Genomic DNA, 24722 nt, shown 5'->3' on the forward strand with positions numbered 1-24722 from the left:
TCAAACGTTAAACTGTTTTGTAAATTCTGACCGTTTTAATAAAAAGTCGGTCTTGTCGCAAACGTGTATGCACAACATGAAGTTTATTTGAAATATAATTTTTTAGAAATATACAAATATTCTTTCGCCTTGATTCCGATCTCGCGATACCTCTCGCTGGAAGGCTTCAAGACGTCAACCAAGTTCTTGGATTGTGAATAGTCAGCGTGTCGATTTCTTCGGAAGTGAAACCCTTCAGCGTCATTTTTGGCACGACGTTGTTCAAAATATGAGAAAATCCGTGTCCACCAAATTTCATCTTCGTTTAAAAATGAAAGCGCGATATATTTCATTAGAACAGTCAAGATGGCTTTTTTCGTATCTCTTTTGTTCTATCATATCGTTAATAAATGGACCGCGGATGTTTGTGCATCGTTTGGAAACTTAAAGGTGCATCCATCTACAGAACGCACACAATACAATACATAAATATATATATAACAAGACATTTAACGATTGATCGGATAAAATTTAAATTGGAACTCGAGATTCTATTACGTGAATATACAGAGTGTTCGGTTACAGGTGTCGGGAAATTTAAAGAATGATTCTTGAAGCCGAAATAAGACGAAAATAAAGAGTAAAAAAATTGCGTTTTCGGCTTTGTTTTTTAATTATTGACGATTAAAAATCGGCCCGAATATCCCTGCACGCGGGCAAACCTCCTTACACGAACGCAAGGGGGTCAGCCTAAGCAGCGGGGCGTACAGCATATAAAATACACTGTACATAAAATATCCAAAGCGTGCCGATTATCATATTTAGCTTCAGATTCATTTATACGAACATGAAATTGCACAAACGTCCGCAGTCTTCTGATTCATTCGGTAAAGTGTCCAAGTACGTACCAATCTGTGTTTCGTGTGAATGTCGTGACTCAAGAGTACACGATCCAGCTTTTGGTCATTTCGAAAATGTTTCACACGATCGATCCGTTGCGCGTCAGAAATCATATCCACCGAAGGACTTAGCTGATAAAAGGAACATTCGCATCCGAAAAGATCGAACTGGCAGTAACATTTCGCGTCATCGGCGAACTCCAGAAGGTCCTCCGGGCTCAGTATAGTTCCTGTCGATTTACGAATCGTGTTAACCAGGTAATAAGAACAAAACAATTGGTAATTGTGCCACGTCATGCACGAAACGAAGATTTATATGGGTAAAACAGTTGGTGACTTCTCGTTGTCGCGATTTAGAATTTCGCTGATTCTACGGGACTCGGTCCACCTTGGCCTAACGTAACGATATCTATCGTCGAAGAACGCGTATCGTTTGACAGCATATGATTACACGTACGATCGAGATGAGAGAGAATCGCCTTTTTCGCATCGCCGCCAGCTTCTTGGTAAATTCTCATTATCTCCGAGGGTGCCGCGGCGTTTCTTCCAGGATGAAAGCTGACAGGGCACTTCAATTGTTGCTGGACCTCGCCGGTTGCTTGGATAGCCCGTTTCTCGAAAGCTACGTGAGAAATCGAAATACGATTCGTACGATTAATCAAAAGTATTCGACTTCGCTCGTACAAAAGCTCGTACGAAAAGATTTGGGGTACGCTGTTGAAAACACGGAGATCATTTAAGACCAGAAACATACGAATGTCTATGGAATACCTCGTGTAAAAATTAATTTCACACAATAAAAGGTATTTTCGCAAGCCACAAAGATTATAAAAGAAATCGTGTAAAATTAATCGTATAAAATTGAACTACGAATTTACGGACTTCTCGCAGTAACGAGAAGCAAGATACGTACGCGTAATTGGCCAAGTGCTTCCAACTTCTCCTATGAATCCTGTTTTTACGTCAGGATACTCCTCGCAACCAATAGTCATCTCTTTCAACATTACATCGTACATGTCTTCTTTCAGCAGATCCTCCTTGGTTTGAGTTGCGCTAACGTAATAACCTTTTAGCAAAATTAGATAAGAAACAAGTTCGACATTGTAATAAAACGAATACGAGATCCGTTCGAAGAGTATCCAGTCGCCTGATCCTTTCAAAGGCTCACGATGCTCGTGTGTCTGCAAATTTCTGAATTTTAACTGACCTCTCATTACATCTACCGTAGAAAGTTGCTGCACTTACGTACACGAACGTCCAACGCTAAAACGTAAAATGTAAATTATCGCAATTACATAAAATGCATTTGTTAGCACCAAAATTTTTTTTGAAGGCTGGCACCAAAATTTTAGCTCCACCGAAACGATGTTTGGATTTTGACGTTGAATCAACGCATAGTAGTCGTTCGAATCCAAATCCGAAGGAACAGCTGACACGCAGCCAACTAAATCACCGCCACCCTCGACCGACACCTGTTGATTCGTACCGTTAACGCGTTAACCAGTTAGCTGTTGCGATCTCTTCGAAAAGCGCGTATTTACAACGTGCCGCAACAAGCAAGCGGCGACGAGTATACTCGTCAAACACAGCTAACTGGTTAACGAGTGAAAGGTAGCTCGGCATACGATCGATGTTCCGAGTCACTGTATATCCTGCTATCTTGACAAAGTGACTATTCACGTACGTATAGCGAAATTTATCTCGAGTGATCTTTTAAGTTACATCAAGACGCGATCTCGCACGTTCGAAACGACTGAATATTTCACGAACGAATCTGGTATTCATCGATAAATTGCGAAAATATGTTACCAGTTCCGGCGATGACGTTGATTCCAGTCACTTGGCTGACTTTCCTCATGAATGGAATGTTGCGTTGCAAGCCATAATTACTATTCTCCACGATAGTACCGCCGCCAAATTCCTTGTACAATCTTACATCCTCCAGAATAGCATCCTCTGTGCATTGATCGTTGTATATTAAATTATACGGGTTGCTGTAACTGTAAAAAGAAAAGCAAGTCGTTGTAATCGTTTCCTATGTTCCTTTAAATCAATACCATAGCTATAATCTGTTACTTTTCGTAGAACATAGGTAAGGGAATGAACGAAACTTAGATAGAGATTCCGCAGGAGGGCCGTAACCTCCTTCTGCGAGCTAGTTACGCTGCGGAAGGAGACAGCGGAGCGGGTGAGGGAGCGGGACTCCCATCCCGAGAGGATCGGCCGACGAGGGCACAGCGGTGCCCGTGGACGCGCCTACGCGGGGCGCGCTAGGACCACCGCGACCAAGTAGTCCGGTTGGGGGTCCGGACGGCCCCCGGGGATGGGACGCGATGTGACATGGCAGCACACCGCGCCATTTGCGGACAATTATTTATTGTGCGCGGGGGGGGGGGGGGCTGGTGTATCGCCCCAGCGATTCCCGGACACCCCTCGATCGCAAGAGGGACGATCGTCGTGGAGGTTTTGGTCGGTTGGAGTCCGACACTACCACGTCGCTTCTCCCCCTAGAAGCGGCGGGTGTCCGTGCGGATTTTCTCCACGAAAAAAAAAGAAAAAAAAAGATAGAAATTCCTGTTCAATTAAATAAAAATGTAACTTTCCGGTATTTGAATTTCGAGCTTCGCTTATTGCACTTACGGATATTGTTTCAGCATTCCGACGTTTCGAAGCTCGATTTTGTCATCGAGGAACCGTTTCAAATGACCTGGCGGCTGTACGTAAAACGTGGCAAAGTTCAACGATAGATGTTCGTGCGTAAGGGTCCTTCCAAGCTGGTTCGCATTTTTCTTTCCAAGAACTTGAAAAGAAATCGTAGTTGAATAACGCGATTGTAACGCGCATCACAACTTAACGACAAATGTAAATGAGTACGTGAATGAGAATGTAAAAATTACGAGATACCACTTATAGACTTGTAGATAATCATCTTCTACGATTTTACAATTTCACGTCAACTGACATAATTAAATAGCTTGTAAACTATATAATTCATTTTTTCAATTTTAGTCCTTTTACTATCAAACTTATCGTATTATTATCAGTATCGCACAAGGAATTTATTATTGGTAACAAGTTGCAATTCCTAGCGTATTAAGTTTCGCCAATAACGTTAATTGAAAATCGAAAATAAACGCAAGTACGTTGTATACTTTACCAGTTTCTACAGAGCTGGATGCATGCGCCATGCTTTACACGAATATGTACCAGATTTCCTCCGTATTCAGATTTTCAAAAATCACAAAGAGACCACCGAACAATTTCTGCAGACACAAAATAAACGAAAAGATAATTAATTCCTGTTTGTACGATATAACGTAACAAAAGTATCGCACACCTAAATGATCTTATTTTTCCGTTTGCAATTAAGTCGTTGAGATTTTTGCGAACAGAAACGCTGGAAAACGTCCAATTCCTTGCTCTACTTGTCACGCACTGACGTTTCGTATTTATATGCGTTGTAACACTAGTAAGTTACGTAATAAAAATATGATCTTCGACGCGCATACTTCGACAAGGTCTTGGGCGAGTCTTTGTCTACCGTATAATCGGACAGATTAAATAACTTTATTTCGATTAAATTAGATCACTAGGAGAAGGATTATCTTTTAAAAGAGACTCGCTATAACAATTAGAAATCTTTGAAAGAAACATGAAAACAATTTCAAAGGCGATAAAACGATAGCCTTTTTACTGTAACGAGGGCATTTTTTATCTGAGACAAAAATAACAAATGAAGAAATATTTATCGGATCGAAGGTCATAGTGGCATAAGTCAGGTTTTCGAAAATTTAAACTTACTCCAACTTTCGGAATTATTTTTTAAATAAAAATAATTTTAAAATATAATAAATTGTTTACGATGATAAACGAGTGTTGAAGTGATCGTCACTTCTGAGAAAACTCTCAACTTTCTCAAGCTCAACTTTCTCAAGCTTTCTCGAGACCATCGATAGGGCATAGATGAAAGAATGCGTCGATGACAGACCATAAGCGGTACGTTGGCTTCAGGGTTCTTTTAGTCTCAGGGTAACATTGCTAGCGTGCGGATCTGGACCAGCTTAAATTGTATTCCACACTTTGTACTTTAATATTCACAATATATATATATACTTACAATACCTTACAATTTACCCACGCGTTTCTTTGATTCCACGTACATCGAATAACCGTAACAACGAGAAACATTGTTTTAGGAAAATTCGCAACCTACTGACTTTTTTCACTCTATTAGGGTGATTTTATAATTATGGAACGTTTTTTTTTTTTTTTAGTTTATTTTAATTTTTTTTTTTACAATTTGTCCTGAAGGACATTTGGTAAAGTGTTATATCTTGTTGGTAAAAAAAATAAAATAAAAATAAATATAGCATGCGGGTGGCTACCTCCAGCGGGGTGCCATCTTCGTGTTTGCTAGGTTATATCTTTTATGTATTATGGAACGTGTTGGAATGCGACGATATTTCACGCATAGGCATAAGTACCCTTATACAGGCACCTACTCAGGTATTTGAACAGAACACTTACACAGGTCGTACTCTTTACTGTATAGAGAGTGGGGTTTAAAATATTTAAGGGATCATGGGTCACTACCTGCGACTAGTCTGAGAGTAACTGACCAACGATCAACGATTCTCGTATACGTTGTTAATTATATCGCTCGCTTATATACATCAGGTTCTGTAGTTCTGTTCAATAAACATCACTGAATATTATTTCAACACAAACATCGTGTCTTCCACGGATTATTAATCTTAACTTGTAGATTAAATTCTAACATCTTCCAATCTTCGTGTAGTCAAGCCAACGGTCTTATCCTTGGAGCAGTCATTTACTGTTCTTTCCATCTCAGCGCAGTCATCCTCTATCGCTGCACATTTAGATCAGTCAAATCTATTGTTCTTTTAATCTCGACGTAGTCATCTACCGTTGCTGCAATCTTAAGCCTCGCTACGGTCTACGCGACATCAACTTAATCTACTTTTTGCTTGTACGAAGCAACTAGTAAGTATACAATTATCAAATATATCTTCCGACACGGCGCAATAATAAGTGTAATAAATTGTTGAAAATAATATAAAGATTAAATTCTAACAGAACGTAATTAACGTATTTCCTTGGTATCGGATTTTTCCGCATTTCGTTGAATGAAATTAAAACCTTACAAATATTTATTTGCAAGTTCGTTGAACGTCTTATAATCTAAATAAAAAGGATTAATTACAAGGTTTCTTATTATTATCATTCATTTTATCCAAACATTTACATTAATAATATTCGTTACATACTTTGGATTACTTTAATAAATTATATCTCAAAATATAATAAACAATTTGACTAATTATTTAGGTAGAGCTATCGTTTTCGAAATTCCTACTGCCATTTTAGTTTCAATTATTTTAATTACTTATTTTTTTACATATACATTATCTCTATAAGACAGAATTCTTATTTTTATACAATAATGTAATTTCCAGTTACAATTATGTATTTCCGCACTCGCATCGCACAGAATGTTCGTTAATATCATTATAAAAGAAAAAATTCAATCGATATTCTCGTATCTTTGTCTAACTTATAATAACAGATAAATACATTTTAAAAGTTTCCGAGCGGACAGACTTTGCTCTTTACGTACGAGCAATGATATTTTAGAGAATTTTACTAATAATAATTGATAAAAAGTTTCCTGTTAAATGATTCAACCGATATCACATAATTATATGTATAACAGTGTTCGCTCGTTCAATATTAAAATTCATATTTGTTTGTCAAATTGTTTCTCGTATCATTTCCACAGATAAAAACTGGAGAAAAGGAACAAGACCACAAATAAATTTACACATATTTATAACTTCGTTCCTTCTCCGAACAGAACCCTTGGTTTTGAAAAATTTTATTACAAAACTGGTCGATCGTAGCTATTGCGAGTACTCGTTGATTCTTCGACGAAACGCAATAATATCAAATAAACTAAAAAACTACGGAAATTTTCGAAACGCAGAATCGTACGATTAGACCGCGGATAATTTATGCAAATTCATGTTTTCGTCATTGGCAAATTCTTTATGCCATATCGTTCTACGTCGCGTAAAAACTTCAGCGTTTTCAGTTAGTTTAATATGATCGTGTTTGGTCGAGAACTTATCGCCACGTATAATACGAAAAATTCTCAAATTATAGTGTTCGCATAGAAAAATTCAATTTTCTTTCCTTTTCCTGTTGAGAAACATAAAAATAGATGATATTTGTCTAACAATTTCTTATGAGTCGTTACAAATGAATTATTTGTTACTTTTATTCTAAGTATCCATTTATTATTATTAGCCCCCATTTTACGATATCGGAGATTAGAAAGAAAGTAACGCTTTATACAAAGTGCAGGCCTTTATTTTGCACATACATCTTTCGCAACGAGTAACACGACAAAGTTCCTCGAAATTACTGCAACTTTCGACTCTGTCCAACTGCCATTACAAGACTCGGATAGGCAAAGCAAAAACACACGGCGAAGAAATAAAACGTTTCGTAACGACCCGTTTATACAATTTCGTAGAATGTTAATTCGTTTGTACGACGTTGTTACTTTTCTCTTTTCCTATTTCTCCCTCTTATCTGTACCTTACAACTAAAAAGCGTATCGATGAGTTGTAGGCAACAGTCGAGGATAAGTCAAAGGGAAGAAGCTTCGATCATTCGCTCGGATAGTCGTGTTACTTTCGTTTCATCGAGTATGGAGAGAAAAAATCGTTTAAGAACGATAAACGAATAAATAAATAAAATTAAATGAAGTAGAAAGAAGAAGAAAATTATCGTAATGAAAATCAAAATCATCAAGCGTATCTGAATTCGAAGCCGATAAAATTGTCGAATGGTTTTCTTTAATTAATGAGCTTGTCAGCTTCGTCGTAGAAATTCTCTTTGGTTGAATTACGCGCGCAATAATTTTGTATTATACTTACAAATCTCAACGTAATTTTTTTTTATATCTCCCTCCTTACACGAAAGAGAAAAAGAAATACATACATTACAAACTAATAAGAAACAAAAAGAAGAAATAGTTTCGTGTCTTTTTTCACAGTGCTTCCGAACGCTATAAAATTCATTGTTTCTCAACTTTGTACAGGAATCATAAATCTAAGAATAAAACAGAAAAATGAGAAATATACAGTCGTCTTCGGTCCACCGGGAATATTAATAAATCGTTATTTCAAACTACGTTTACAAGGGAAATTCAACAAACGAATAAACGATAATTTGTAAAAGAAACAAAAAAAAAAAAAAAAAAGAAAAAAAAATATGGGATGTGCTTAAATTGAAAAAATTAATGGGACGAGATGCCGTATCACATATATCTATACTTATATATTATATATATACAGATTTCAGTCGGCAATTCGTCTATTCCTTTTTCATCGTCTCTCTTTCCTTCGAATGTATACAATATAAAATGCTACGAGCTTCTCGTGCAATTTTTCATGCAGCACATATCAGAAATCATTGTCGTCATTAGAATGCATACCTTTACGTAGAATCTGGTAACACAATAACGCATCGTTAACGCGCCTAATATACGGCACATATATTTTCTTATGAACATGAACACCAGATACCGTCGTGCAGCGTATCATATCGCGATAAAGGGATTCTTGTCGCATACAATTAAATAATATTCCGACAGTTGAACACCACCGAAAAGTCTATGACATGTGTTTACGTATTAGATCACCCAACTTATTCCGAACAAAGTGATCGTTAGAAACACGTGTTTCCAACGCTCGTCCAAGTATAAGAATCAATATAACGCTTAATGGAGATAATACGAAGTTCGTGTGACACAAGGGAGAAACAAGTTGGATATGTTTAAGGCACACCAGAATTAAAAGCGATCGTTAACTACTGTACAGCAAAAAGTTCGTGATCGTATAACGTATACTTCATTCAGAACAATAACTGGGTCTGTCATTGGTAAATATATGACATAGACTTTCAGGATACTTCGATGAACACTCGCGAGTAGGGAAAAAGACTTGCGACTCGCTTATGGTCCTCAGAATCGTTTAGACCTACGCTCTTAGACGAACGAATAGTACACGCGTGCCATCTCTAATTTCTCATATTAAGATTATCGTAGCGCAAAAACTTTGAACGTGTGGGAAGACTATCTTCGACGAATACGTAAACATAACTTAGATCGGCGATACGTATAATGGTAGAAATAGAAGAAGACCTGACAAAATGAAAGCGTTCTTCAAGTATATTTACGTCCTCTTCGGTATCTCGCGACATTTCAGGCAATTAAGGTGTTCTTTGTAAAACCGATATTTTCACGATGGGATGTGGTAAAAGGTTGAGTAACAATGAAATAAACACGAGTCTCGTTTTAAAAAGGCGGAGACTAACAATCACAGATATAACGATGGAAATCGATCGAAGCCATTTATAATTTATTAAAAGATGTAAAATGCTTATGGTGAAAAGATACCTATGCTAATGGAAGACTAGCAGCACTATCTTAACGCGAGACAAGGACAGTACTCCGTACTGCGTCACAAACTATTGTACCACTGCAAGAGAAATCGTCCGCGAAGCTAGGATAGAAACTAACAGTCAAAACGTTTGTCGTGTGCCACAAACAATTATAGATCGGACAAAAATACAGGCGATTAACAACGAAACATAAGGAAGAACGACTGGCATCTGCGAAGAAACATGTACACCGAAGAAAAGTTATCTTTATCGATGAGAAACGGTTCAACTTGGATCGTTCACTCGCATGTTCGTACTATTATCGAGATATTCGAAAAGAACCGTTAAGAAAAATTTTCTGACCTGGCATTGGGTTAAAAGGAAATGAGTTTTGTAGAAGGAAAAATGAATAGTACGATTTACCTGCAATTAATAAAAAGTCACATTGACAAGTATGCAGAATAAATTGCTAATCCAAAATATATGTTCCAGCAAGATAATGCTGCTGTGCTTACGGCAAAAATTATACAAGAATATTTTTCAAACGAGAAAATTTCCGTTCTTCGATGGCCAGCGTGCTCCTCGAACTTCGATATCATTGAGAACTGTTGCAGATTGCTATTACGAGCTATCTACACAGAAGGCAGACTATTCGAAGATTTGCACGATTCAAAATCCTACGATAAAAGAGAATTGGAAAATATTTCCCAATGCACAATTAAAGTCTTGTATAAATCCTTATCAATCAGAATGACTGAAGTAATTGATAATCATGGAGGCTCTGCACATCATTAAAAACATCTATAACTACGTTATTTATATACTTTTGTATTTATAACTTATGTAATATGAAATATAAGTTTATATTTTTCAAGTGTGCTATCACTTCGTCTGTGTCCATGTATATTTATACCAAGAGAACTCATTAATGTAATGTCAATCTAAGTAATGTTTAGATTTGATAGATAGCGGAAAGTAATCTTCATATAACATTCAAAATTTTCACAGTACCATAATTATAATATGAGAAATTAAAGATAGCACGCGTGTTCTGTCTTTTTGTCTAGAATTATTATTACCCATTGCACAACAGTGCATTACATCGCGCATAAAACAATCTATCCATGATGAAACCAATTCCAAGATCAATCCAACGGTGACTACCTCACGACGAGAATTGCACGATCGTCCAATGACCACTAACATGGCCAAAAATATTCTTTTTGTTGTTTGTGTTTTCATGATCACTAAATCAGCAACGGTAATTATATGAATAATAGTACTTGTAGCACTAATGGTGATAATATAGTAATAATAATTTACATTTACACTTTTCCATACTTATTTACTCAGTTAATTAATTATATTTCCTATCTACTTACGACATGCTTACGTTTACACTCGTTCATACTTCAACGCAATACAGTCTGTACTCAATCCTTAATGAAAATCATTAAACACTCGAACATATATATATATATAAAAGTAAGACAAGCAATTGTAAAAAATATACAGTGAAACGCGTAATGTACAAAATCGATGAAATAGAAATTGCTGAACCTCTCTCACCCTCTCCTCTCTCACTCTCTCTCGTGCTTTCCTCTTTTCTCTTTTTCTCTCTCATTCACACACTCACTCACTCACTCATAAGTGCGCGCGCACGCACACGCACACACACACACACACTTTCTCTCAAAAACTATCAATCATCCAAAAGTACCTTCTTTCTTTTCCGACAAATGTAATAAAAAATAAACGACCCAGAGAATAACTTTTAGCTTACTTTTTAGCTTCTCAAACAGACGTAGCACTACTAAAAGTCTACGGAAACGATATAAATATTAAAGATAATAATAGCACTGCTCAAACGAAATTGACGAGTGCACGCGAAAGTATGGATCCACAATGAGCTAAATTAGTTGAAAAATTGATCGTATCGATCAATACAAAAGTAAATGGTGACGCGCAATAATGCTTCATTTTATAGCAATCTTGCACACAATAGGATATCTTCATAAACTATCGTCGCTATCATCAGCATGAGCTTCAATTGAGACATTTGCGGCGAGCCTCGCGGCACTTGCTTCTCTACTAGTATCAATCTCTTGTTCCATCGAATTACTCTGCATCTGCTGTTCGTCTATACGTATATGTGTACATAAATGATACCATAACACGTTAACAATATTAATAAGTTTTACGTAGTAAAGTTTCGTTTATGTAAAATTTATACGTTGAATATTATGATAATTACCTGATTGAGTCGCTGGAGATTCTTCGTCTCCTTGACCTGGACCTAATATAGCTTCTTTCATTTGACTATTAACACCCTTTGGATCTAAGTCCGTCGCCCAACTAAAGTACATTAGTGCAAGATCGGTATTACCCAACTTTTTATGTACCTAACGAAAAAAAAAAAACAACTTAAGTAAAAGAATATAGAATGTAATGACAGAAAAAAAAAAAAAAAGAACATAGCAATGCTTACTTTCCCTATTGAATAATAGACTAGAGACTCTTTGGGTACAATATTTTTTAATTCCTCAAATTCCCTAAGTGCTTCCGCATGCCGACCAATTGAGAAGTTGATACTTGCACGATGAAATTTGCATAACATATTATCAGGGTCATTTGCGATTGCAGTATTCAGAGTCTTTAAAGCTTCATCGGTTTTCTTCAGTGCATGTTGCACAACACCAATGTGACACATTATTGCCGAATTCTGTGGACTAATTTGTAAAGCGCGTTGAAAATGCAATTCTGCTAGACTATATTGTTCCTGTTTAGAGAATATTGTCCCTAATCCAAACCTATAAAATAAGATAAACAACATATGTAAAATAATACAATTATCTCGTTATAAAATATCTTGTAATTTCCTAAACAATTTCTTCGATTAAACTTACCATGCATTATAATGCCTAGGATCAAGTCTGATAGCGTTACGAAATGCAGTAATTGCCTTATCCAATTCTTCTGTAAGAACATACTCATGACCAAGCAGTGTGTAGGCATATGGAAAATTGGGATCTACCTATACATTTTAAAAATAAAATTTGCATCTCAAGTATAACTGACAAATTTATCACTATATAAAAAAATGTAAAACGAAAATTAAAATCTCCGTTAATATTAAAGTGTACAAATAAACAACGTACTTGAATAGCTCTTTGAAAGAATTTAATTGCCGTTTCATGCTCAGTTTGTGCAGAAAACAGATTTCCTGTAGCACACCAAGCTGCTGGAGAATTACGATCTTCGGAAACAAGTTCTTGTGCTAGAGTAGACAGTTGTACTTCAGCATGCAAATGCCATAAAACCGTACTATAAATTTCCATAAGTTCAGTCCTTTGAGGTTCCAACTGCCTCACTTCAGCAAAGTAACTACCAAAAAATAGTGAGTTAGAATTTCTTATCAACTATTTCAACTTTTTAATTTTACAGTTTAGTAGACACCAACCTAGCAGCTTTCTTATAATCTACCATTTCAAAATGTGCACGAGCTAACATAGATAATACCCATCCTGTATTATAATGTCGTGCTGGAAGAACACTTAATATTTCAACAGCTTGGGTACAATTAAATTGACTTAAATGTTGATATGCCTCTCCCAATTCTTGTAGCAATGACATTAAACCCTCTGAAGAAAAAAAAGAAATATATATGTGTATATACACTCATATATACATAATACATAAACTGTTGAGAAAAAATAATTTCTTCCAAAATGAAATTATAATGTTGATAACATACCAGCACATTGTTTCTGGAGTGTTACTGCACAGACATTAGTACTACCTTGATTGTTTAATGCATTTACATTAGCTACAGCTTTTTCTGATGTAATCGTTTCAGTTTTTTCTTTTTCATTTCGATTTCTCTCATTTAATTCATTAAAGTTAGCTTTATTTAAGTTAGTTTTTGAAAGTCTAGCTTTTGTTTTGCGAGACGGAGACTTTGGAGTAGCAAATTTATTTCTATTTGGAGATTTATTATTTTCCTAATAAAGAAAAAATTATTTTGAGTATAATTATAATACTATAACACTGAATGTACCTACAATATCATACAATACCACACAATTAAGAACAAAAAATTATAATAAAACAAATAAATCTACCTTGACTGAATAGCTGTGACTGAAGAGCCTTGAGGAACGTCTAACATTGGTACCTTGCAGTGTTGGTGGAGCTGGTGTTGGAGTAGTAGGTGTAGCTGTTACAATATTAGCGTTATTACTCGTATTTCCAGATTGAGAAAATACTGGTTTCCCTTGCTGTAAAGGAGTTTCCTTCCTTGACATTAATTGCTGCAAGTTAAAATATTTTCTATATAATTTAGTACATTACGGCATATATATGCATTTATAAATCAAACGGTTGCAACTTAAATCTTACCCCTACATGAGCCCTTAAACTGCTAACACGTTTTGCTAGACTTTTCTGATCATTAGCTTCTGTAAGAGTAGTATGTGAAGGTAAAACTGTTGGTTCAGGTGTATTGCTTTCCAATGGTAGAATACCAAAACTTGGAGTAAGTGGGCTCATTGTATTATTAAACATACTACGATACCGTGGAAGTTTAGCTCTTGGTGATATTGAAGGACAATTATTATAATGCGTAGGTAAACTTTGTGGACTTTCATCTACAGGAGAATATAATCGTATACCAGGTCCAACGCCATTAATTATAGTTGATGCCATTGTGATTTGTGCAGGGGTACTATAAAATACAAATAATATAATATAAAATTATTTAGATACTTTAAAAATTTCATACTTACACAGTAGTGCCATTTGTAGGTGTACCATTTGAATTATTTGTAGGTACAATGAGATCAGATTCAGTTGCATAAATGGGAGTAGGTGTACTACCATGGCACATTGCAAAATTATCTAATTTATCTAACTGAAAAATTTTTGTAGGATCTACTACTTCACCAACATTACATAATTCCTCAAATGAATGCCAAAGAAATGGATTTAGCTTCAAAGCCAATTTATGCGCATCATTTCCCTTTGCTGTACGCATCATCTTATAATAAATTTTTGCTATAATCTGAAGCGAGAAGCATGCATGTTCTCCAAATTGAGTTGCTATTTCTTCCAGGTTTTTTAGCTGTTTATAATATCCCCCAATTATCACAGCTTCTGCTTCTGCATATCTGGTAATTAAAATATTAAATTATATAGATACATTAAAATAACAAAATGGAACAATTTAATACTTACTTCTCTAAATCATAACAACATTTGGCTAAAAGAAATCTGCATTGTGCAGAATTTGGAGCTTTCTTGGAAAGTAGTGCATAAGCTTGTCTAACTCGCCCTGATCTATAATAACATGTTGCCAAAAGAAATAAAGTTTCCTCTGAGTCAACTAAAATGACAATATACTATCGTAATTAAAAGATACCAAGAGATAAATTGAATGTTATAAAAATTATAATTAAAAAACCTTACCTTCTGCACACAACCTTTCTGCTAAAAATATTGCATCTGGATAAGCATAATGATTTAAACAATGCCATATGGCCGCCTGTAATCATACATGTTAGAATATATTGACATTACACACAAATACACATAGTGACAAAAACATTTAATCATATTTTTACAAATACAAAAGTACATACATCATATTTGTTGTTAACTTCTAATACACAAAGTAATATGCTAACACTCATAAAAATTTATTGGTTTATGTACAAAATACAAAAGATTCATAAACATCATAAAGGTTTGTACTTATTTATAGTCATATCCCCTCCCGTTTACGTCCATTTCGCAAAAGCAAACAACCCTAAAGAAGTTCACCCTCACATAAGAATATATTCAATATCAAATAAACGAGAATCTTGATAACCTGATTAATGGTAGAATATCGCGAAAGTAACGAAGCATCATAAAATATCGCACAGAATTGAAAATCAATTTTCTGTTGAATAACAAACATGCGTGTAAACGGTTTTCAATTTCTCGTGTCAGTATCAATAAGTGTGGATGATGCGTCCAGATAGAAAATCACACGTCACTGCCAGTTATTTCTCAAACTTAATCAACTTTACCTGCACTGGCTCCTGTACAATCATCGTTCACACGGCAGACTTGGTCATATAAGAATAATCTCGAACGTTTCAAGAAAATTTAATGAAGAAAATCCAAAGTCGAATGACTGGTGTGTATAAAAATTTCTTAGGAGTCCATCTTTGCTCCGATTCTTTTGAAGTGAACAACTAACTTCAGAACCAAGGTTTACCAACATTAGAAGGATGTCAATTCCATAAGGAATTAATAGTGTATTTGTAGAAGAACTAAAGCTATCTTCAAGAGTTAAATACTTTCAACAGAAATTACTTTTTCTACAAATATAAATTTTAAGTTAATAACATACCGTTTATTTAATGTTTCATTTAAAATTTAAAGACGTAGGGAAAAACTAAATTTTTATCACGATGATCCGATATGTATTTATATATATCAAATTCTTACGATAAAAATAATTATAAAATTGCTATTAATCATATCAATGATTATATCACCATAGAACATTGCTTAACTTTGTTATAAATATATTTATTACATCTTATGTACTTTATTTTAGTGTTTTATTATTAACGTTATAGCAACGCGAGTTTTGAAAATTTAAATAATTTGTTAAATTTTGTTGGTAACATACTAGTTACCCATAGAGTATAAAGATATAAGGATGGAGTGCGTGAGCGAGCTGAAAAAGTGATATAGGGATAAAAAGAGAATGCCCCATAAAGACTCTTTGGATCCTTGTCTAATAAAGTATGCACATTCGTACAATAAATATGAAGTATAACACCAATCTATGAATATTATGTCCATGCACCGATCAACAAACGGCGACAATGTCATGCCTGATCAGATAAGGACTGAAGGAGCCTTTATACAACGTTCTCTTTCTATTCTCATATTGCATGCACTCACATGGAAACATATGACCGCGTACTCTATCTGTATACTCTATCTGTATCTGTATATGTATATGTATATATATGTACATATATAAAACTACCTCACCTACAGATAAAAGTTTCACTGCTAGCGAAAAAATATACAATAAGTCACTAAGTTTAAAATATCGAAATGTATTATAATTAATAATGAATATAAAAATGTTTGTTTAATTGATACCAATTGACACCAACGTTTAATTGATATTAATATAAAACTAAATCGATGTATTCAATACATTACAAATTACACCTGTATGTGTATATCCATAGTATAAGTCATTAGTTCAAAACAATAAGTAGCATTTTGCAATTTTATTCTTAGTAAAATAAATAAAAAAGTAAAATATTGATATAATTAAGATATCAATAAATTTATCATGTTGGAGTATACCTTAAGAACATTCTTGAAATCCATATACATAACAATCATGTAAGTACTTACTTACATTTTTACATAAAATAATAACATAAAGATAAATGAGGCAAAAATATAAGTATATCTTTTTTATAGGCAATGAAGCAATTATGTAAAAATATAATTTATAAAGATGTATTGTTTATTGCATACCTGTTTTCACTCAAGCCTTCGTTTAACATCAAAGATCAAGTTAACATATATTTGTATTTGTATTGGTCTTATTATATTGCTTAATTATTTCGGAGCATTCACACATTTATTTGAAATTACATATGATTCAAATTTTGTTTACCCATACGAAGGTGATGTACATGAATTTGTGAATGCATTACGACATAATAGAAAACCTACTGTTGAACCTATAAATGAATATAAATATGCATTTTTAATCGATAATGAACAAAAATGCGTAGACCCTGCATACAACATGTTTCGTGTTGTCTATATAGTAAAATCTGCAATAGAAAATTTTGAAAGACGATTAGCAATTAGAAATTCCTGGGGTTATGAAAAAAGATTTTTTGATGTACCCTCAAGAACAATTTTTATGTTAGGTGTACATCCATATGATGATGAACTTCAAACAAAAGTGAGAATTGAGGCTGCAAAATATAAAGATATCATACAAGCAGATTTTATAGATTCATATTATAATAACACTATCAAAACTATGATGGCTTTTAAATGGCTAGTAAAATATTGTTCTAACTCAAAATTTTACATGTTTGTCGATGATGATATATATGTTTCTGTAAAAAATGTTTTAAGATTTATAAGAAATCCAACTAATTATCCTGATTATTTAAAAGAGCCAAAAAAAATCGATACCCATAAAAAGAGAGAAATTAAAGATAGTGATAAAATGGAAGAGTTAAGTAATGATACAATTACACAAAAAAATGTTCATACTTTTGATAGAAAGAATTTGTTTGTTTATGAAAAATTAAAAAGAACACTTTTTATGCATAGATTAAAGCAAGATTTTTATAATAAAACATTACATACACTTCCTGCAAATAATTTTGATATACAAAATAGTATAAATTTAAAACCTCATCAGGAAGAACATATAAAAGATGAATTGACAATGAATAGAACAAAAAGACAAATTTTTGATTTTGAACTTCCAGAAGATGTTAGATTATTTGCAGGATTTGTATTTGTATCTTCACCTCATCGTCACAAGTCTTCTAAATGGTATATTTCTCTTAATGAATATCCTTATCATTTATGGCCACCATATGTTACAGCTGGTGCATATATACTGTCTAAAGAAGCTCTTTTAGATATGTATTATACTAGCCTTTATACTAAATATTTCAAATTTGATGATATTTTTTTAGGCTTAGTTGCGAAAAAGGCAGACATAGAACCTTTTCATTGCGAGGAATTTCATTTTTATAAGAAAGATTATACAAAATTTAATTACAAATATGTAATAAGTTCTCATGGATATGGAAATCCAAATGAGTTATTGAATGTATGGAATGAACAAAAAGCTCTTGGTAATGCCTAAATTTTTAATTGCATCCAAAATATTTCTAATATGAGCTTTATTTAAACATGAATATATTTTTATAAACATTTGAAAATAAAATCAAATATTATGTAGTTCCATATCACTCATATTTTTAAATAAGGAAATCAGTACGTTATATATATTTATTTTGTACAATAAATATATTTAACTATTGTATAATGTACCCTCATTAGTAATTCAAAATATGTATACTTGAAAACAATTTTTTGAAGTCAAACTATAATAGATAAATTAAAGTGAATACAATAAAGTGTACATGCATAATTAAAACTGTGGTTAATTCGATGATATATGTATAGGAATTTCATCTCATAATATGAATTACTGAAAGTTTAAGGAATTAATTAATAATAGACTAAAAATTCTTTAATATAATCAATTTATTATAAACTATATTTAAAAATAGTCTTATAAGAACAGACATAAATATAATAATCAATTTTTATATACATAAGTTATTATAGTAAATATAATTACTTATATAATGCTTTTATACGAATATCACATAATTTATAACTCATATTTGAATAACTAGTTACAATTAATACTAGTTATTATATATGAAACAAAAGCAGGGAATTATTAATAAGGGAACATGTGCTCGCATACAGCATTATAGCATAGAAATATATGTACAAACATCTTAGCAGATAAGTCAAAATAACAAAAAATAATGAACTAGGAAATATATAGTAAGCTATATAGTAATTAGGATATAGCTACATTTAGGTAGTAAATTAAAATTTATCTTAGTGGAATAAATTTAGATAGAAACAAAATGTATTAAATGTGCAAATGTTCAAAAGAGATTGTAATAGGCATAAGCTTCAATACAATAAAGGAATACAATACAATACAATACTAATATGTAATATTATTACATAAAAACTATTATCTCACACAAATTTTATCAACAAAAGTAAATTATTTTATATCATCCTTACATAAAAAATGAAAATACAACTGCAACATAAGATTATAGATTATAGATTATAAAAAAATAAAATATTCTATCACATTAATATAAGGATTTTAAAGAACAAGTTGTAAATTTTTTAGATATTTACAATTTTGTACTTGTTGCACTGATATCTATAGATTTATAGTTACAAGTTCAGTAAATATATTTTGTAAATTTATAAACACTGTGTTCTCCATTTTGTTTAATTTTTATTTTACATTTATCATTGACACTGTTGCTTGTCCATGTTAGCTTTAACTAATGTTTGATCTAAATTTGTAGCTTCTCTCTTGATCATATTTAATAAAAGTTGTGAACTTTCCAAAATCTGTAATTGTAACAACTCTTATATAAATTCTTATAATAATAAATATACTGGTATCTATATATTTACTATTTATGATTACTTGTGACATAACAAGTTTTTATTAAATCTAATTTTTGTTCTAAAGTATAAGAAACAATAGATATACCTTTACATATGCTGTTTCTGTATCTGTAATAGTTCTATCATATTCATTTCTGACTGCTATCTTTTTACTTAAACTATCATTTAGGCGTGTTAATTTATAAGACAGCTTTTCTATTTCTCTTTGCAAATGATTTTTTTCTTCTTCCTGAGATTCAATTTCCGCTTGTAACTCTGTACGCCTCAATTTCATCTCTTCTAAACCTATAGAAAATAAAAAATTAATAAAGTAACATATTAATATTTACATACATTTATACAACTTATAACCTATATGTATCATTTAATATTATATTAAAATTCATTTCTACTTTATGTGTTCATATTTGAATATAAAATAATAATAAAACAAACATATCGTATTAATTACATTGATTACAAATGAATAAATATAAATTTACACTTTACAAGTTCTTGATTATATGTTTGCAAAGCAGCACCGTGTTGAGACATTTCAAACCCTCCATGCACAAATAATAAAATTATAATATTTCTACAGCACCCAACAAAAAATTATTTTTTTATTAAAAAATTCACCAATAATTTATGCTTATACATTTAACGTACACATACGAATCTAAACGAAGGTTTCTGTTTTTGGCGCGGAGTTTATAACACATCACTTTCAACGCATGCGCAATTGTTAATATAATTGATTATAATTTAAAAATCGTATATAATATTGTTTTTAACAACTAATTTTTGAGACTGAAACAGTTATTTAGAACTTGATAATATCGTTCAGTAATCAAAATATAAAATATTTTTAAAAATTTTAAATGGTCTTTTCAGCCATAAAATAAAAACTAAACTGAAAAATAAAATTCTTGATTAAAGACTAGATTTTTGTATCCAAATCTTTTTATATCTTTATTTCATATTCAAAATAAGCCCTCAAAATTCGGAACAGATCCGTTCAGCAGTTTTCGATTAATTGTGGTGATCGATTTTGAAAATATCGTTCTGAGAAAAACGTGTTTAAAGTTTCAAATTCGATTGACACGTAAAAAATTCTTTTTTAATTTACATAGAATCATCTTGAAATTTTCAGGAAATATTCTTAAAATAATACCTACAATGAATTGCATGAGTATATTCGTACCTTTTATTTTTGGTACCTTTATATTTTCCAAGGGAAAAATTCGAGTATTCGTACACTTGTCGATATCTTTTATAGATATTATGAACAATTTTTAAATTTCATTGGTACTATAATGACACTCAACCATCATGATTATATTGGTAGAACTTGAAACGATTAATTCTGAAAATGTATACAAAAGTTACGAGATATTTAATATAAGTATACATATTTTGTAGAAATTACAAAAATATTTAAATAGGCAATTATCTGCGATATTAATAAGTCTGAATATTCGGTGGGTAGGACGATCTTAAGCATTTATTAGATGTGTAAGGTGACCTATCATACTTTATATTAATTTTTTGCTAAACATAAATTTGCAGTAAATATCTTGCATCTTTTGTATATATCTTCAGAGGGTTCAAATTTCTCTAGTATAATCATAGCGTGACGTCTCATTGTAATGCTAATGAAATTTCAAAATGTTTTATATAATATGCACAATATATGTATAGAAATTTTCTATGGCGAGTGTACCAGTACTTTTGTCAGCCACTGTATACTTACTTAAAGAAAATATCAAAATCCAACAATCGAATTTTTCGAAATTTCTAACTACAGAAGACCTCTTAAAGAATTGTACTGGAAAAAAACAATGCAGCTTTTCTCCTTGCCTTTTAAAGGCGTCACGAAGTGTTTTCATCTACCAAGGTGTAATAAATACACCTTTCGCCTGAGATCTTCACACTAACGTGAAAGCCTTAGAAACGTGCAGTTATATTCTACCTGTATCCATCTAAACGTAAATAAATCAGTATTGTTGAAGCAAAATCTTGGTGTATTTTAACATTTAAATGTTTTGTTACAGTGTTTTGTTACAAAAAAGTGCACTAATGTACCAAATGGTACCGTTAATACTAATATTTCTAAAATCAAACATCCATGATGTATCAATATTATTTTATGTTTGACCAATATTTCCTGAAAAAAGACATCTCTACATAGACAAGAATTAATAATTAAACACATAATAATTATATGAAATCCGTAAATCTCGAGTTTACACGTAAAATTTGCTTTCGACAAATCTCTTCGACATGAGTGTTTCAGGTATGATGTTTATAAAGATCAATCTTGATATCTGGCCTATCTAGCTACATAATTATACAACAATTTCTATATTACTTTTCTGTACATATGTTTTCCAATCAGATACAAATTTTATTTTTGTAGTGCATTAAGTAAATCAGTAAAAATAAATATAAATTAAAAAATAATATGTATTTGGTCTTAAGTTGACACGATTTATGGCGCTTGCGCAGGTAATCTCTCAACGTTATCCTTCGAAATTTTCATAGTGTACGAAAACATATTTTTATTGAACAATGAAATAAAAAGAAAACAATTAACATTACTTAATGTAATAAAAAGGGCATAATAAATTATATATATTTATCTCATTTTACCTTTAATTTTGAATTTTGTCGATTTAATTAATCTTTCTTAAATTTTTACCATATAAAGAAAATTTAAGTATATTGGGCCATAAAATATAAATACATGTCCCAACAAAAATTGTAAATTAAAGAATAGAAAATATTCAAATAAAAATTGAAAATTGCATTTTAAATGATCACATTATCGATTGAAGATGCATATGACCTTGTCAAATGACATCACGTTACTAAATTAGGAGTTTACTACGGCGACAAATGTGGTGTCACATACACCATACAATTAAAAGATTCTATGATGATTGCGTGTTTTGCAATTCATTTGCAATTTGCCATTCCTACTTTGTTGCCCCCACATCATTTAGAGGAAATGTAACGTACATATTCATTCATCATATCAAATACTAATTTACTTATATATAATATATTATCCCTGAACCATGATAAATACTAATAAATAATGAAAAATGTAAGTACATAATATAATATTGTATTATTAGAAAAATTTTTAATAGCATTTATTACTACATAATAATTTTTACAGGTAATACTAAAAATATCTAAATATAAAATCAAGATTATCTTTTGAAATTTGTGATATCACATAAAAATATTATTCACTATTTATTAAGTAAGTCTTGCTCAAATCAGGAATATATAATATTTAATACTGTTATTTAAATATTATGTAATTGTTTAGTATTTACAACGCATCTTTCTGCCTCTCTTCTTCTTTTTTTTTTTTTTTTGAACAATATAATTAATTTTAATTATTATAATTTCTAATCGTTTATGTTTATTAATGACAAGGTACTGGTTTAAACTATCTGTCAAGTTTCTTATACTTTTTAGATAAATTATAAAAATTTAAGTATCATAATGACAAATAATTCAAGATATCTAGGATATCACAATAATATAAATAGAGAATATTTAACAGATGGAGATGATCATCGTGCACCATCAGATCGTACAGTATCTGAATATATTGTGTCTACTGACCATGCTACAATGGTAATTTATAACTTTTATTTACAATTGTAAACATATATACCATAATTAATATGTTAGTAATTATGAAAATTTGCATTGTACATAAAAATATGTATTAAATAAATAGTGTATGTATAATACAATATGTTACCTTATAATACTATTTAATACTATAATAGAACATTCAAGAGATCTATTATTTATTATATATGTACTTAAATTTGATAGATGAAATCAATGAAAAAAGACCATTCAGACAAATATGAAAAAGAAGAAGGAAGACAATCACGAAATATACACAATAGTCGTGGTTCAGTATTATCTGGATCTTCAAGACATAGTCTTCATCCCCTTAGTAAAAGTATTTCACATGGTAGCATATGTGACAATGGTTCAGATATATATGTTACAAGTGCTGCATATAGGGCAACTTCAGATATAAGGTTGTAAATATAATAAAATATAATAAGTTTTACATGTATATGGTTGTATCATTATTGTTATATATGATTGTATCATTATTATTTAATCAATAGCCATGTATCACATCACAGTCTAACACCAAGTTCAAGATTAGGACATCGAGCACCCAGTCATTGTAGTTATGGTTCTGCAAAATCAGTAAAATCTCACACATCTAAAAAAGATGGTATTATTATAGAAACCATGTCGACACCTAATCCTTTTTGCCCAAATACCAAAGGAGTTTGCTGTCTTATGTTACTTCTTAATCTTGGTTTAATTCTTGTTGCATTAGGCTTTGTTATAGTGATTCAATTTTTTCAACCATTAATAGTTTGGTAAGTATATGTTTAAAAGGAGTTATATAATTTTCCTAGCTTCTCTTCAATTTTATGCAGAACAGTATTATAAATTTTAATAACTTATATTATAACTTAATTTCATAAACGTATTGCATATAAAGGAATTTATTTTTTAAGATTTCTTAAAATTAACATTTTGGAATTGTTTTAGGATTTTGGGTATAGTTTTCCTTGTTTTCGGATTCTTAACATTGATAGGAAGCCTCATATACTGCGTACATGTATTTCGAAATGCTAAACATCCACATGATATCAATCCAGAGGATCTTTATTGGACACGATATTGGCAAGGACATGTAGGTTCAGCACCTGAAGTATATTACAAGGCAGAGGATAAATATCATGATGATGGATACAGTGATCGTTTGAGCAAGTATTCACATAAATATTATGATCGGCAAAGATATTAAAGAAAAGAAAATCTACTTCATATAAATGTGAATATATCCAATGTGTTTATAGTAATCTATACATAACTTACATATGAATTGATTTCAAGACATAAGAAATGTATATTACATATATACATTAATTGTACTAACATATTTAAAATTTAGTTTATGAAACTATATTTTGTATAAAATAGTAAGTATTATTTATTTTATACATATATATTAATTATTTTATTTTGTAATGAGTATATTTT

General features: G+C 31.7%; 5 protein-coding genes across 14 annotated transcripts; 2 read left to right on the forward strand and 3 right to left on the reverse strand.

The window, feature by feature from the left end:
• Window positions 1-52: 52 nt before the first annotated feature.
• LOC132908576 (phosphotriesterase-related protein) lies at window positions 53-10820 on the reverse strand. Of its 3 annotated transcripts, none has more exons than XM_060962688.1 (8): window positions 10730-10820; window positions 4036-4141; window positions 3519-3678; window positions 2688-2878; window positions 1792-1944; window positions 1336-1500; window positions 888-1108; window positions 53-298 (listed from the first exon to the last, which is right to left on the reverse strand). In XM_060962688.1, exons 2-8 carry the CDS (start codon window positions 4064-4066, stop codon window positions 167-169), a joined length of 1053 nt encoding a protein of 350 aa, XP_060818671.1. In that variant the 5' UTR covers window positions 4067-4141; window positions 10730-10820; the 3' UTR covers window positions 53-166. The 3 variants fall into 3 exon arrangements, with proteins under 3 accessions (XP_060818671.1, XP_060818670.1, XP_060818668.1); XM_060962687.1 differs by lacking the exon at window positions 10730-10820 and adding an exon at window positions 8401-8537; XM_060962685.1 differs by lacking the exon at window positions 10730-10820 and adding an exon at window positions 4214-4440.
• Window positions 6107-15593, reverse strand: LOC132908554 (cell division cycle protein 27 homolog). The gene is made up of 13 exons (XM_060962631.1): window positions 15416-15593; window positions 14811-14886; window positions 14580-14727; window positions 14132-14512; window positions 13746-14070; window positions 13469-13657; window positions 13102-13348; window positions 12808-12988; window positions 12506-12731; window positions 12254-12381; window positions 11836-12157; window positions 11602-11749; window positions 6107-11487 (listed from the first exon to the last, which is right to left on the reverse strand). The coding sequence occupies exons 1-13, from the start codon at window positions 15437-15439 to the stop codon at window positions 11360-11362; spliced, it is 2523 nt and encodes an 840-aa protein (XP_060818614.1). The 5' UTR covers window positions 15440-15593; the 3' UTR covers window positions 6107-11359.
• A 784-nt stretch (window positions 15594-16377) lies between these two features.
• LOC132908565 (beta-1,3-galactosyltransferase brn) lies at window positions 16378-19150 on the forward strand. Its single transcript, XM_060962657.1, has 2 exons — window positions 16378-16763; window positions 16845-19150. Exon 2 carries the CDS (start codon window positions 16882-16884, stop codon window positions 18265-18267), a length of 1386 nt encoding a protein of 461 aa, XP_060818640.1. The 5' UTR covers window positions 16378-16763; window positions 16845-16881; the 3' UTR covers window positions 18268-19150.
• A 30-nt stretch (window positions 19151-19180) lies between these two features.
• On the reverse strand, window positions 19181-21508 carry LOC132908594 (microtubule nucleation factor SSNA1-like). 6 transcript variants are annotated; one of them, XM_060962715.1, is made up of 3 exons: window positions 21373-21508; window positions 19726-19925; window positions 19181-19580 (listed from the first exon to the last, which is right to left on the reverse strand). In XM_060962715.1, exons 1-3 carry the CDS (start codon window positions 21506-21508, stop codon window positions 19476-19478), a joined length of 441 nt encoding a protein of 146 aa, XP_060818698.1. In that variant the 3' UTR covers window positions 19181-19475. The 6 variants fall into 6 exon arrangements, with proteins under 6 accessions (XP_060818698.1, XP_060818699.1, XP_060818702.1 ...); XM_060962716.1 differs by lacking the exon at window positions 21373-21508 and adding an exon at window positions 20123-20368; XM_060962719.1 differs by lacking the exon at window positions 21373-21508 and adding an exon at window positions 20130-20367.
• On the forward strand, window positions 21481-24710 carry LOC132908580 (uncharacterized). 3 transcript variants are annotated; one of them, XM_060962695.1, is made up of 7 exons: window positions 21481-21607; window positions 21674-21915; window positions 22804-22890; window positions 23112-23273; window positions 23481-23695; window positions 23789-24052; window positions 24228-24710. In XM_060962695.1, the coding sequence occupies exons 4-7, from the start codon at window positions 23139-23141 to the stop codon at window positions 24484-24486; spliced, it is 873 nt and encodes a 290-aa protein (XP_060818678.1). In that variant the 5' UTR covers window positions 21481-21607; window positions 21674-21915; window positions 22804-22890; window positions 23112-23138; the 3' UTR covers window positions 24487-24710. The 3 variants fall into 3 exon arrangements, with proteins under 3 accessions (XP_060818678.1, XP_060818677.1, XP_060818679.1); XM_060962694.1 differs by having other exon boundaries at window positions 21576-22728; XM_060962696.1 differs by having other exon boundaries at window positions 21576-21915; window positions 23807-24052.
• Window positions 24711-24722: the final 12 nt, after the last annotated feature.

Source organism: Bombus pascuorum, chromosome 7 (assembly GCF_905332965.1).
Source record: "Bombus pascuorum chromosome 7, iyBomPasc1.1, whole genome shotgun sequence".
Classification (NCBI taxonomy): domain Eukaryota; kingdom Metazoa; phylum Arthropoda; class Insecta; order Hymenoptera; family Apidae; genus Bombus; species Bombus pascuorum.

Bases quoted from the DNA above. Each gene is read 5' to 3' on its own strand.
- LOC132908576 (XM_060962688.1), bottom strand. From the start codon at position 4,066: ATGGCGCATGCATCCAGCTCTGTAGAAACTG. The intron at 1,501-1,791 runs GTACGTATCTTG...TTTCTCACGTAG, and splicing joins AAGCACTTGGCCAATTACGC to CTTTCGAGAAACGGGCTATC. The intron at 299-887 runs GTACGTACTTGG...TTTTAAACGAAG, and splicing joins TTCACACGAAACACAGATTG to ATGAAATTTGGTGGACACGG.
- LOC132908554 (XM_060962631.1), bottom strand. From the start codon at position 15,439: ATGATTGTACAGGAGCCAGTGCAG. The intron at 12,732-12,807 runs GTTGGTGTCTAC...ATTTTTTGGTAG, and splicing joins GATTATAAGAAAGCTGCTAG to TTACTTTGCTGAAGTGAGGC. The intron at 12,158-12,253 runs GTAAGTTTAATC...CTTATTTTATAG, and splicing joins CCTAGGCATTATAATGCATG to GTTTGGATTAGGGACAATAT.
- LOC132908565 (XM_060962657.1), top strand. From the start codon at position 16,882: ATGTATTGTTTATTGCATACCTGTTTTCACTCAAGCCTTCGTTTAACA.
- LOC132908594 (XM_060962715.1), bottom strand. From the start codon at position 21,508: ATGAAAACACTTCGTGACGCCTTTAAAAGGCAAGGAGAAAAGCTGCAT. The intron at 19,926-21,372 runs GTAAGTATACAG...TATTTTCTATAG, and splicing joins GATTTTGATATTTTCTTTAA to GTTTAGAAGAGATGAAATTG. The intron at 19,581-19,725 runs GTATATCTATTG...TTACAATTACAG, and splicing joins CAGAAACAGCATATGTAAAG to ATTTTGGAAAGTTCACAACT.
- LOC132908580 (XM_060962695.1), top strand. From the start codon at position 23,139: ATGACAAATAATTCAAGATATCTAGGATATCACAATAATATAAATAGA. The intron at 23,274-23,480 runs GTAATTTATAAC...TAAATTTGATAG, and splicing joins CTACTGACCATGCTACAATG to ATGAAATCAATGAAAAAAGA. The intron at 24,053-24,227 runs GTAAGTATATGT...GAATTGTTTTAG, and splicing joins TTTCAACCATTAATAGTTTG to GATTTTGGGTATAGTTTTCC.